This window comes from Poecilia formosa, unplaced genomic scaffold, assembly GCF_000485575.1.
Source record: "Poecilia formosa unplaced genomic scaffold, Poecilia_formosa-5.1.2 Scaffold258, whole genome shotgun sequence".
Taxonomy (NCBI): Eukaryota; Metazoa; Chordata; class Actinopteri; order Cyprinodontiformes; family Poeciliidae; genus Poecilia; species Poecilia formosa.
The window spans coordinates 412,608-425,091 of record NW_006800197.1 but is presented as its reverse complement, the minus strand read 5'-3'; the positions used below and the strand labels follow the sequence as shown (position 1 = coordinate 425,091).

At 37.5% G+C, this 12,484-nt stretch overlaps 1 protein-coding gene across 2 annotated transcripts in view; it reads right to left on the bottom strand.

Moving 5' to 3' along the window:
* Positions 1-12,484, bottom strand: part of LOC103150630 (solute carrier family 23 member 2) — a 53,652-nt gene that overhangs the window by 1,240 nt on the left and 39,928 nt on the right. The window contains exons 8-11 of one of the 2 annotated variants that reach the window (XM_016680837.1): positions 12,116-12,369; positions 9,699-9,863; positions 6,885-6,993; positions 4,012-5,204 (exon numbers count right to left, since the gene is read on the bottom strand). In XM_016680837.1, the coding sequence (XP_016536323.1) occupies positions 5,194-5,204; positions 6,885-6,993; positions 9,699-9,863; positions 12,116-12,369 (539 nt within the window). In that variant the 3' untranslated portion in view covers positions 4,012-5,193. Of the gene's footprint in view, positions 1-4,011; positions 5,205-6,884; positions 6,994-9,698; positions 9,864-12,115; positions 12,370-12,484 lie in introns of those variants that run through there. The other variant, XM_016680836.1, reaches the window with a different exon arrangement.

Sequence of the window (12,484 nt, the reverse complement as noted above, 5' to 3'; positions counted from 1 at the left end):
TATATATATACTGGTGACATTTCTGTCATGTTACACCAGCATCTGATTTATAATCGCATCGTAGCCTACTGAATCGAATCAAATTGTAAAGTGCCTAAGAATTCCCGTCAATAGATTCTGCCCTTGTCACTTTTCAGTGTGACTTGGAAAGTCATTTACATTGATGTATGTAAATACATGTATAATGTATAATACATGTACAGCACATATATGTAAAATTGTACCAGCATATACAATTGTAACAATTAGCTAAATACATTAAACTTAACAAATTTAACAGTCAGTTAGCTAAATTGTTTTAGCTAATTTACTGTTAGCTAAAACAAACAGTAGATCAAGCAGTAAATTAAAATATGTAGACTTAATTATTTCTTTTAAAAATCATTATCACAATCATTCCTCCCTGGAGAAAGAATGGTTCAAATTCAAAATTCATCCAGAACTTCAATTCAAAATGTAAACTTAAGATTGTATCCGTTTTCTTTATTTACCATTAAAGCTCTCATGAGCTAACCATTGAGAGCTAATGAGAAAAACAAAATTTAAGCTGATAGTAGATGAAGATTATGAAAGGGATAAAAAAAATAAACTGTTGGAGGACTGAATGGCTGCTTACTTTCCTGTGAGAACGTGAGCGTACGGGATGGGGATATTTCCTGAGTGGGTGATTAAAGCGTCAAAAAGAAACCAAAACAAAACAAAAAAAGGACATTAAAGAAATCCCACAGCATTTCACTTTATAAATCTGTGTGTCAGTTACTCGGCTGAAAAACTTAACTCGTATGTTTTTATTGGAACGGCCTATTCTCAAAAGCTCCTTTTTTTCCAAATCTGGAGGTGCCACAAACAAAATTCCAATTAACCTTTCTAGTATTTGTTCAAGCCTTAATCTTGGAAATGAATATCTTCGTCATTGCCAAGAAAAACTAAATTAAGGTCCAGGAATAAATAAATCCATCAAAAAAGGGGAGAGAAGAATGTTTTTTTCTGAAACTTGGAACAGTCCAGTGGCCACACACTCTTGTTAAAATTCCAGGGTGTAGAGCTTTAAAAAGCTGAGAACGTGATAAGTAATTTCCAAATGTTTTCCAACAATTAATGTTGCATATATACTGTGGCAATTATAATGAAAAACAAATCTCTAAAATAAAAAAACAAAAAGTGTGCACCGACCTGATTGCATACTAACACTAACTCTGTGTAGGAAAATCTTCAGGTTTAATTTCAACATTCACTTTGATCATCATAGATTGTTAGCACATCCCTTCTCCCCAGCTCCCTTTAGAATTTTGACTCTGGTTAGATCATTCCCAAAGTTACAAATTGCTCATCAGCTTTCCAGAAGACACATGTGGATTTTGGCTCTGTAAGCCACATTGAAGGTTCAATGAGCCCAAAACCTTTGATGATAAAACACAAAAGGCTGTGATATGTGGTGTCACAAGTTCATCTATGCAGGCCAAAAAATAATAAAATTAAATTTTGTCTGAAGAAAAAAAACCCACAGAACATGATGTTATCACCACCATGTTCACTGTGGTTTTGGTGTTGTTTGGGCGATACTCACTGGTGTTTGGTGTTACACATATTTTACAATTGTGGTCTAAAATTCCCAGTTTAGAGCATATTCTCCCACATGACTTTGGAATATTTTAGCAAAACTTAGTGTTTAAATAAAAAAAGATATCTGTTTTGTACTTCTTGCTTCAGAAATTTGTAAAATCCTAATATGGTGTGGGATATTTTTTACACCCTTCTTCCAGCTGATAGTTTTGTGGTTATGGCTTCATTGCACTGATGAGTAGGTATCAGCAAAATCATGTTTGGCTTAGCTGAAGTGTTTTTTTTTATTTACCAGATTTACTGTATTTGGCTGGAGGGTTAACCTCAGTAAGAATGAATGCTTACACTGGAAAAAAAAAAGCCTTAGTTTAAAGGTTTCCATACACAAATGCTAAGCCTAGCTAGCATGGCTACCGGTGATGGCAGATAAACAGATTTTCTGTGATGGTAAGTTGTTTCTCTGCCATTAGCACATTGAGATGTATGTGTATGTACACATGGTTCAGTGACAGCGCTAAGACCTTTCTCAGAGCTCTGATTGGTTGTTTTTTGAATGGGAGCGGTACATCTATCCAAAACGGTAACAGGAGCTCTGAGAGGAGGTGGAGGAGCTCCATCTTTTCACAGATTATCTGTGTCATACCATACTGTCACTACATGGTGACAATTTGAAAAAAAATATGTGAGAACCATATTTTTGTCAAAGTTACATAGTGCAGCTTTAAGAAGGTAACATGGCAGGACTGATTGAAGAATGATAGATTCAAGGAAAAAAAAATACATCACCAGAAGACTGAGGTCTTCAAGCATTAAAAATCAGAGACGTCAAGAAGGTCTTCTGGTGGTAAAAGGGAACCCTTTGTTGTCACCAGACCCTTGAGTACTGAATTTCTCAGTCAGTGTTGGCCTTTTATGTGGCATGTTTGACCACCAGCATAAGGGTAAACACAGAGGACTATTGAGTGCGAATGCCAGCATGTTGGATGCCCTGGTTTCATAACTTCCCTCCGGCAATAAACCTCCTAATGTAGTTGTATCGAATTGAATCAAGAACTGAAAACAGCACTGACGTAGTTTTAATCTGAACGCACTCTTGTTTGGTTAACCCAAGACGCACACACACACACGCCCGCGTGCCCGAACAAGCTCACACACACACACACACACACACACGCAAACAGGAAATTCTCCTGCCCAGAGAGATGCCAGTCAAAAGTTCATGGTACCTGCTGAGCTTACTGGAACTCACACAGCCGGTAGTTTTAAGAATGTCTGGAACAGGCGACGATTTGTTTACAAAGAGCATCGAGAGGCCTCGATCTTGTTGTGCGGACAAATCAGCTGAGTGTTGAAGCTAGAGAAAGACTCTAGAGAAGGGTGCTTTATTTGATCCGGGCAGATTACAGCCACTGTCATGGGGGCCAGCCAAGAGGATTTGGGAGGTAAGCAGCCTAGACCTGAGAAAACCAGACAAGCCTTTATGTCCAGTGATGACTCTGGATTAGCACTTCCCTTGGAGACACTCGCATCACATGACTTATAGGATCAAAGTCTTATGTCTGCATAGAAGAACTGTTTAATCTTTGGGATTGCTCTTTTGACAATGCCTTCATAGAGGGCCACCACAAATGGTCTCATTAAAACCAGTCGACGTAGCATCAAGAGCAGCTAACAGCCTGCGACTGACGTGGTTTTGACGTCTTCAACTCATTGCACATTTTCTCCTCGTCTGTTTCAACTGGATTGATGTGTTTTTCTGGCTGAGGCCATATCTATACCCCTGTATAAGTACACAGGGGTATAGATACCGTACGGGTGGGAATTTATCGTATTGTTTATTATTTATCATGATAAATTTCGTATTGTGATAAAAATTTTGATTTATCGTTGTAACAATAAATTCCTATTAATGAAGTTCAAAAAACTGCATGTATTGTTCAGATTATTTCTTTTTTATGATTTTCTCCACTGTTTATTCAATGAGAGTATCACAAAATACCAATAAATATGAAAATATAGTTAAATTAAGTTACAGTGTGCAGATTATGGATATAAATCCCCCTTCTTTATATTACTGGTGTGCTAAAGAAGCATATTAAAAATGGGAATTTTTTTCAAGACTAGTATTTGTGGGGGTATGAATGTTGTGTCATGCAGTCACAGTCAAACAGTTGACTAAGAACTGTTTTGTTTATTGTTATCAAAACAGTACCACAAAATAGTGATAAAACCTGAAGGCCATATCACCAACCCCAACAAGACTATTTTTCTTATGTGAACTGAGATTTATGTTAAGTTTCTAAAAACTTAACATAAACACCATAAAGGAAGTTTAAAAAAATGTCTTTTGATGTTTTATTTACAATTCTTGAGCAATTTTACCCCTATGCTTTCACTTTTTGAAAATTCATCTTTGGTCTATGAGGTTTAAGTCTTTAAGGCTTTAAGTCTATGAGGTTGAAAAGTCCATGCCCTAATCTTCAAACCCCCTTTCAATCAGATTTAACTCAATCTTGGTCACTCAAAAACATGGATATGACTTCACTCACAAGAAACATGTAGATTGAATAAAAAAAAAATCTTATTATGTCTTATTATTTACACCCAGTGGCGCAAATGATATTGGGATTAGCTGCACTGAACTAAAAGTGCAACAAAAGACTCATTGACTAGTTCCTACACCTAGAAGTCTACTTTAATTTCCTCCTGATGTTTTGTCTCTTCATCTTTTTGCAGTCTCTGTCTCTCTCTTGCAAAGCAGCAAAGACACTACCCAAAGCCACCACCATTTGTGGACACTGGTACACACAAACAACCCAGAGGTACCAGTTAACCTGGACTTAACCCAGATTAAACCCTGGGCATAGGTTACAATGCTCACCTGTCACCTCAACAGTTTAATTCTTGCCTTTGACCCGTTGCACCACTTATGTCATTCTGCTTATGCTTCCACCAGCCCACACATATATGAGGAGCACAGCAGACCAGCTTTACCTACAATTATCTAGTTAGATGGTTAAACGCATTAACAGAAAGGGTCACTAATGTTCCAGAGTATAAAACATCCCATGTGATCCTCTTTTTATTTCATCTGTCGTCTTCTTTAAGCTTGTATGTTTTTTCTTTCACAGTCTCACCCACAGTGGGCACACCTTGTGGGGGCTAATAAGGCTTGTTCAGTTCATCTGGTTGTGCTGGGAAGCTTGGAAAACAAAACAAAACAAAACAAAAAAAAATTCCTCCATACCCAGACCCTAACAAGACACAAGCCAAAGAGTACAAAATCTGAGAGGAATCAAGGATCAAGAGCATAGAAGACACAGCATTGCCCCCAGCAGGCTGAACTGGTCCTTACATGCCAATGGAACCCATCTGATTGGTTTGGCCTGACCGAACGAGCAACAAACTAAATCCATCTACTCCCTCTGTTGAGTCTGACAGCAGTAGAAAAATGATGGAAAAACAACAACATATTTAGATCTGTTCAGGTAAGACAACGGTAAACTCTGTCCTTGTCACTTGGAAATCCAGGCTGAAGGCTAATGATAAACTGTTTGCCATCTGGGGCCTCTGGGATTTGGCAACACCTTCCCTTTAGAAGCTTAGGCTGGCAGAACCGCTCCCATCTTTTCAAGTGTAATCTGAAAGTGGAAACACAATGGGAGAACACTAATATTTTCAGTCATCAGCCTGACAAATGTTATTTTTTTTGGCAAATCAAAGCTATTATCTTTAATTAATCAGATGGTGGTTTCACTTTAGCCAACGACCGTGACTGCTTCAGGATGCATACCAAAGAACACGGGCACCAACAAGGGCTACTTCTCATGGGAGAGCTACACAACAACAACAACAACCAGATACAGTAAATGTCATTCAAGCATAGCAGTCTTGCTGATACTGATAAACCAGTGATGAAAATATGGTAGTTCCTAAATGATAAGCCAGTAAGTTGTTGGCACAATTTGTCAAACAGTCCTTCATCCTGACAAGCTAATACAGCAAGTTATGATCTTACAACCTGTCAATTTAACACAGGTATAGAACACACATGGTTAAATGAGAAAAAAACATTTAAAAAATAAAACGGCGAGCTGGTTGTTACTTTGTTCTGTGAAAGTTTTCTTACCAAATTTTGTCACATTACAACCAACAAATTGCAATGTATTTTATTATGATTTTAAGCAAAAGTGCAGCAGAAAGTAGGAACATACGCATGGTTTACACATTTTATTGACAAACTAAACTGGTACCCCCCAAATAAAATCCAGTACAACAACTTGTCTCACTACCTGCAATTCTTGCATAAGCATAAAATTGTGCAAATTGAAAGTACCAAAATAAATTTGATAATTGCAACACGGAAATTTCAAAAAAACATGTTTTTCGGTAAAACGTTTTTGTGCTAAGATGAGGAGGTTTTTCAGTTGAACTGAAATAGGTATATTTTGCAAAACTGCAATGGAAACACTTCAACGCACAAAGCAAAGCAACACAACAGGAAAATTGGCAAGACAAGAAGCCACAAAAGGCAAACATTCACTACATTTACTACAGTGCTGCAGTGGGAAGAACTTATTAGGATTCAGCAAAAGTTATCCACTTGTGTTCTTATGAACTTTGTCAAATCCTGAAAGGGTTTTATTCTTCCAACATCTTGTAAAAGAAGAAATCAGAACCTACAGGCCTTAATTCATTATTAAAGAAGGAGCCAAAAAGCCCATCATAATTCTGGTGAAGTTGCAGAACTATCCAGCTCAGGGTGGAGAATCTGGTGAAACCAAAGCTAATAGTTGCATCTACCTCCAACCTGGCCTTCATAAAGGAGTCGATAGAAAAAAGACCTTTTGTTTCAAAATAACCACAACTTTCTGTTAGGAATGAGACATTTAGCCAAGAGGTTCATTTGTGAGGAAATCTATGTAGGTTAAATTGATTTTAAGTAGCATATTAGAATATAAAGTATATTGCCAAATTATTTGTTGCAAATTTGTAATGCACGGCCCCCTAAATCTCAGTTTTTCTGTGTATACACACCAGCACTAAAACAGACTTTTCTCAAATCTCCTCTTTGGTTGGAGTTGTTATAAATAACTGTTGTTTGTGAAATTAAACAAAGTTTTTATGTGGCTGAAAGGAAAAAAAAAAAGAAATAAAAATTTATTTGACTTCCCAGATATCTGGCTACATGTGGACTAGGCATAACATACAAAGGTGTAGGAAATGTGCATAAATGCACTTTATTGGGGGTAATTATTATTTTTTGTTGTAATGTTTTTCAACCTGAAAAGCTTTTAAAAGAGCATCTATGGTAACTTTACCTGTGTCAATGATGCCTGGATTGGAATGAAACCAGGTAGGAAGCACAAGTCCACTGAAGGTAGAAAAACCAAGGATGAGGAGGTTGCGGGAAGAGTTGAGATCAACATGCTAAAGAGAAGGAGGTGGGAGGAAACAAGCAAGAATCTTTATTTTCCCATGACACAAAATTGTCAGTACTCAACATGAATAGCAGCAGGTTAAGACAAATGCACACGGAAACTTTATATCTGTTCCATCTGCATTGGGCCCTTGTGTGTTTTTCCATTTGCTTAAAAACTGAAATACAATACCCAAGGTGTCAGTTCAATGCTAAATCTGAATACTTTGATATTGCAACCAGGCATTGTGTAAATGGTACACTGAACTGCAGCTCCCTCCAGGTTTTGCTACGTATAACTTTGACTCGAGGGAGATGTAGTCGTTCAATGCAAACAAAACAGTTGTTGGATGAATAAAAAAAGGAGCCAAAACGTATAAAGTTTCAACTATTTTACAAAGACTGATAAAAGAAATTCTTTAAAGGAAAAATACCTCATTGGGGCGGGACTTCAAACACTAATGAGATGGTGAGTCAGTGCTTTGCGAGAGCAAAGTGGAGATTTCTATGTTCTGGGTGTTACTTTCTTGCAAAAGCTTCCCTGGACTCCCTGCTGCTTGTTTTCTTTAACATTTGTTAAAAAGCAGCGTGAGACCTCTATGAACCAGCCAAACACTTATAGTCTAACGCAAATAAAACCAGCACAAAGCTATTAATAGTTGTTATTTGTTATTTGAGCACTCCAATATTTTTCAATTTCAACAAATGTTCTGCCAGATCTCATATTAACTTGTCTATAGCGGAGAAGGAAAGAGCAACATATAATTAAGCTTGCTATTAAAACTAAAGACCTCAGTTAACACGTTGAAACTTGATAGGAGCCATTTCTGATAGAAAATCTTTCCGAAACCTTTTAACATTTTTTTATGCAACAAATAAAAAGAAGCACACAATTAATTGAGAGGTGGAAGAAAATGCAAAGTTTATAACACTTGGTATTCCAGGTAAAAATCTGTAAACCATGTGGAGCGTATTTACGCTAAGCCCTCCAGATTCAATACTCATGAAGCACATTTTTCTGCCATTAGACCTCTAAGTCTTTTGGTACATCAGTTTTGCACATGTAGTTGACTGGTTTGGGTTTTAGCTAATAAACAGGGACTTGGTGTCAAAAGGTAACTTCTCATTGGGACACACAGAAGTCGCATGTAGGGTATCCCAAGGTTCCAGCTAGTTCAGATTTTAACAAGTCATAACATTAGCTAGCATAGCTATGCAGATGATATACAGCTCTACATTACAATGTCATCAAACGACTCCGAACCTGTCCATGTACTGAACAGATCTTTAGAACAAATCAATGTGTGGAGGTGTCTTTGCTTTCTTCTGCTGAACATAAACGAAACATAAATGAAACTGAGACTATTATCTTTGGACCAATAGAGGAATGATCAGCATGCAACTTCAGATTTTGCAGCTAGATACTATCAATCAAGCCTGAAATCAGGGGGATTCTATCACCTGAACAGCATTTATAGTGTCCTGACTACCAGTAGTTCATTTTTGTCCTTTGTAGAGGACATTTCTAGACTTGAATATCTCCCACCCCCTGCATTCTACTGAATTAATTCCTTTTGGTATCTGGAGAGGACATTTAGGGCTTTTCAATGATATCACATGTGAAGGGGTGGGACTTTTGTACGTACCTTTTTCTAATTCATAAAAATGGTGTTCATCAGTAATAACACATTTTATGGGGAGAGACAAAGTAAGTGCATAAAACCTTTTATTACCTTTCAAAGACTGTGGGATTTAAAAAAAATGGTGATTGGACAACATCTTTTTTTCCTGGTAGTCAGGAGGATAGGATTAAAGGACTAAAGACCCAGCAAGATAAAGAGAAACTCATCCAAGTCTTTATCTTTAGTTGCGCCACATGATCCAGAGTCCTGCTGCTGGCATTCTCACTACAACCAGGAAGGTAGAGCACATCACAAAGTTCTAAAGTTCTAACACTGGCACCTTGTAGCTCAGAGAATAGACTTTAAAATACTTTCATTAGTTCATAAATCACTGAATGGCTTAGCACCAAAATACATTACAGTCCTGATGTTGTCATGTCAACCTTCCAGAAAACTCAGGTCTTCTGGTTCAAGTCTATTTTGTATCCCCAAAATGAAAAGCGAACTTGGAGAAGCAGTTTCTATACTCCACTAATCTGTAATAAACTTTCAAAAAAATTCAAAACAGATGAAACACTTAGTTCCTTTAAATCAAGGATAAAAATTCACCTGTCTAGAGTTGCCTTTGACTGGAACATTGATCAAAATATTTGTTGACAATTATTCTTGATGATAGCATTTGACAAATTTTAATGTTGCTTGTTTCATAATCAGTAAATATATTATGTTTGTATCATGTAAAGCATTTCAAAATACCTTGTTGCTGAAATGTGATACACAAAAACTTGATTTGACTTTACAAAATAGTTGAAGCTCATTCTGATTGGATAGTTATTGTGAACATTGCTTTGAAAAGAGGTGTTCATTTATTGATTCCCAGAGGCAATTCAGGCCTAAATACAAAAATTAATTTTGTAAAAGAAGTTCTTAAAACAAATAAAATTAGGTGGTGGAAAATTATGATATTTTTTTCTTTAAAAAGTGTTGGTGTTGTATGCATAAATATTTAGCACCCACCGAGTCAATACAGTGTAGAATCAGCTTGTAAAGCGTCTGTAAAACACAAACAAAAAAAAACAACTTAATGTGTTTACCTGAAGGTTGGATATCCCCACAGCTGCAATCATGCCAAACATGACAAGAAACATTCCTCCAATGACTGGGTCCGGGATGGTGATAAAAACTGCTCCAAACTTCCCAAAGACGCCCAGGGCAATCATCAAAACTCCTGTTGTCTGAAGGACGAGACGGCTGCCAACCTGAGATGAAGCAATGAAAATGAAGATACTTGGCAACCCTGATTATATTTGGAAATTTATGGTTTAAACATTCCTCTTGGTCTGACTTTAATTGTTGAATATTTGGAAGCGTGGCCAGCATGGACTGAACGGCTTTGTTCACTTTCTTCGCTGACTTTGCAAAAACTGCGGCCAAACTATAATTTTGAAACAGTGCAGAAACTCAGAATCACCATTAACAAATTCTACTTCTGTTCGCTGATTGGCCCAGTTGAAATTAATCATGAGAAATCAAGCTCAACTGGAAAAATCCAAGACAAAGTACAGAAAGGTTCTTGACAGTCATTGATCTCAGCTTAGTAAAATACCATGTTGCATATATGCAACATGGTATTGCATACCTATGTTGCAGTACATGGGCATGCATCCACATATTGTGGTGCACACATTAGATGTTTTGGAGCAAAATGCATAATGTTTTGCTCCAATCTCTTTAACAACTGTAGCTGCTTTTCGAATGATGATTTAATTTTGCAATTTGACAATTTCAAAAATAAATTTGCTTAATGTAAATACAACAATTTTAAAAAAACAACTCGTTTTATGATAAAAAGTTTTGGCACTAAGACGAGGTGGATTTTGGTTTTATTGAAAGTGTTGTATTTTCTAGAACTGCACTGGAAATACTTTTTTGCTTCACTCGCGTCACAGATCACATTGGCCTCACCCTGTTTTTAGAAAACTTACAATAGCTGAGTTATACTTGACAGGAGATGGATTACCAGCAGATTTGATCGGTGCAGTAGAAGCTCACAACAGACTCACATTCTAACTACCTACTTAGACACACACTCAACCTTGAGTGTTCGTTTCCGTTCTATTTCTATTTCCTTTCCTCATATTTGTTTGGCAGGCCTGAACAGATAACAGTAATGAATTTCCTACCTGTCACATGAGTGAACTCATTGTTTAAGTGTACTGGCTTCAGAAAGCAGGACAGTGTGTCACACAACATGATGTATGCGTGATGAGTGCGCTGGTTTAGGATGTGACCACATGTATCAGGTGAAGCTCTGCTTGCTTTTTTATATTTGAATAAACCAGCGCTACTTCAAAGACAGAAATGAAGACTCTTGTTAAAGTTTCAGTTAGCAGTTAAATTTTACGGTGCCAAATGTACTTTGTGATTCACTCGGCAAGTGTCCAAAAAGCAGGAATGTTGATGTTTCTAAAGGTGATGCGTTCACTGGAGAACAGGTTTCACAAATCAACTGTGCTGTCCGCTTTTAGACATCAGGCCATCCCCTCAACAAAATGAGACAATGTTTCTAATGTATAATTTAAGGAAATTGAACTTAAATTTTATGATGCCAGAAGGTGAGAAGTCTTCAATCAAAAGTAAGTCAGAACCTATTAGGTTTACAGCAGCTTGTTAAAGGGGCGGTATTATGTGTTTTACAGGCACAGTCACTTGATTATGCTACCAAATGGCACTGTAAACTTCAGTTATAAAAATGCTTTATATATATCAAATATTTTACTTGCTAATTTAACGCCTTAAAACTGGGTCTCTGTCACTTTAAAGACTCCTTTTTCTGAAGCTCAGACTTCAGGAAGTCATTGTGACATTGCTCCTCTATTAACCCTTTAACAATGTTTTTTTCAGCGTTTCACTGAGAAGTAGCTTGTACGCTGAGCTTAACAGATGTGCAGGTGTTTGCTTATTGCTGCTGGCAAGGCTGAAGGAGCTGAGTGGTGGAGTCAGGAGCAGAGGGATCCTCTGTGGTAGCTTGAAGAAGCTCAAGGAAGAAGCTGCACGTCCAAATTGGTGCTAGGTCCAACCAGGTGTTTTGCACAGCAGAATGGTTGCCACGGGACATCAAAGGATTTCTCAAACATGCATGAAAGAATCAAGGCAACACCTTGATGAGGGATGTTTTTGATGAGGGAATAATGTAACATGATTTAAAGCTCAAAATCTTCAGTTTTACACAATATTGCCCCTTTAACATACATTGCCTTGCAGAAGTAATTATAATAGTTGAGGATTTTCCTATTTTGTTACTTTACAACCACAAATTTATAGTACAACACAGTGTATTACATAATTGTGAAGTGAAAGGAAAATTAAACAGGGTGTTCATTTCTTCTTTTTACAAGTCAAATGTGAAAAATATGATCCCTTTCAGTGTAATCATCATTTCAAGTTTTTGGGCATATCTTCATTAGCTTTGCACAACAGTAGGCTGAACTGGCACCCAAGAGCTGTGTACCTTGGTAATTCCAAGTGCAGCAATATTTTGGCTGTAGGAAGTGGTTCCATTCCCAGTTCCCCACAGTGCGGCCAGGATGCAGCCCATGCCCTCAACGGCGATGCCTCGGTTGATGGCATGAATGGGTGGTGGAGGAGCACCAGACAAGCGAGCGCAGGCGTAGTAGTCACCAATGGATTCCATGGTAGATGCCAAAACGCCTGCCATCATTCCCAACACTGAGGACAGGCTTACAGTGGGAATACCCCATTGACCTGTGGATAGAAAACTAATTTATCACACTTCATTTTCCAAATGGCTGTACATTCCTCATCATACCATCAGTTTCCGAAACCACACACACACGCCCCCACACACACACACAACAAA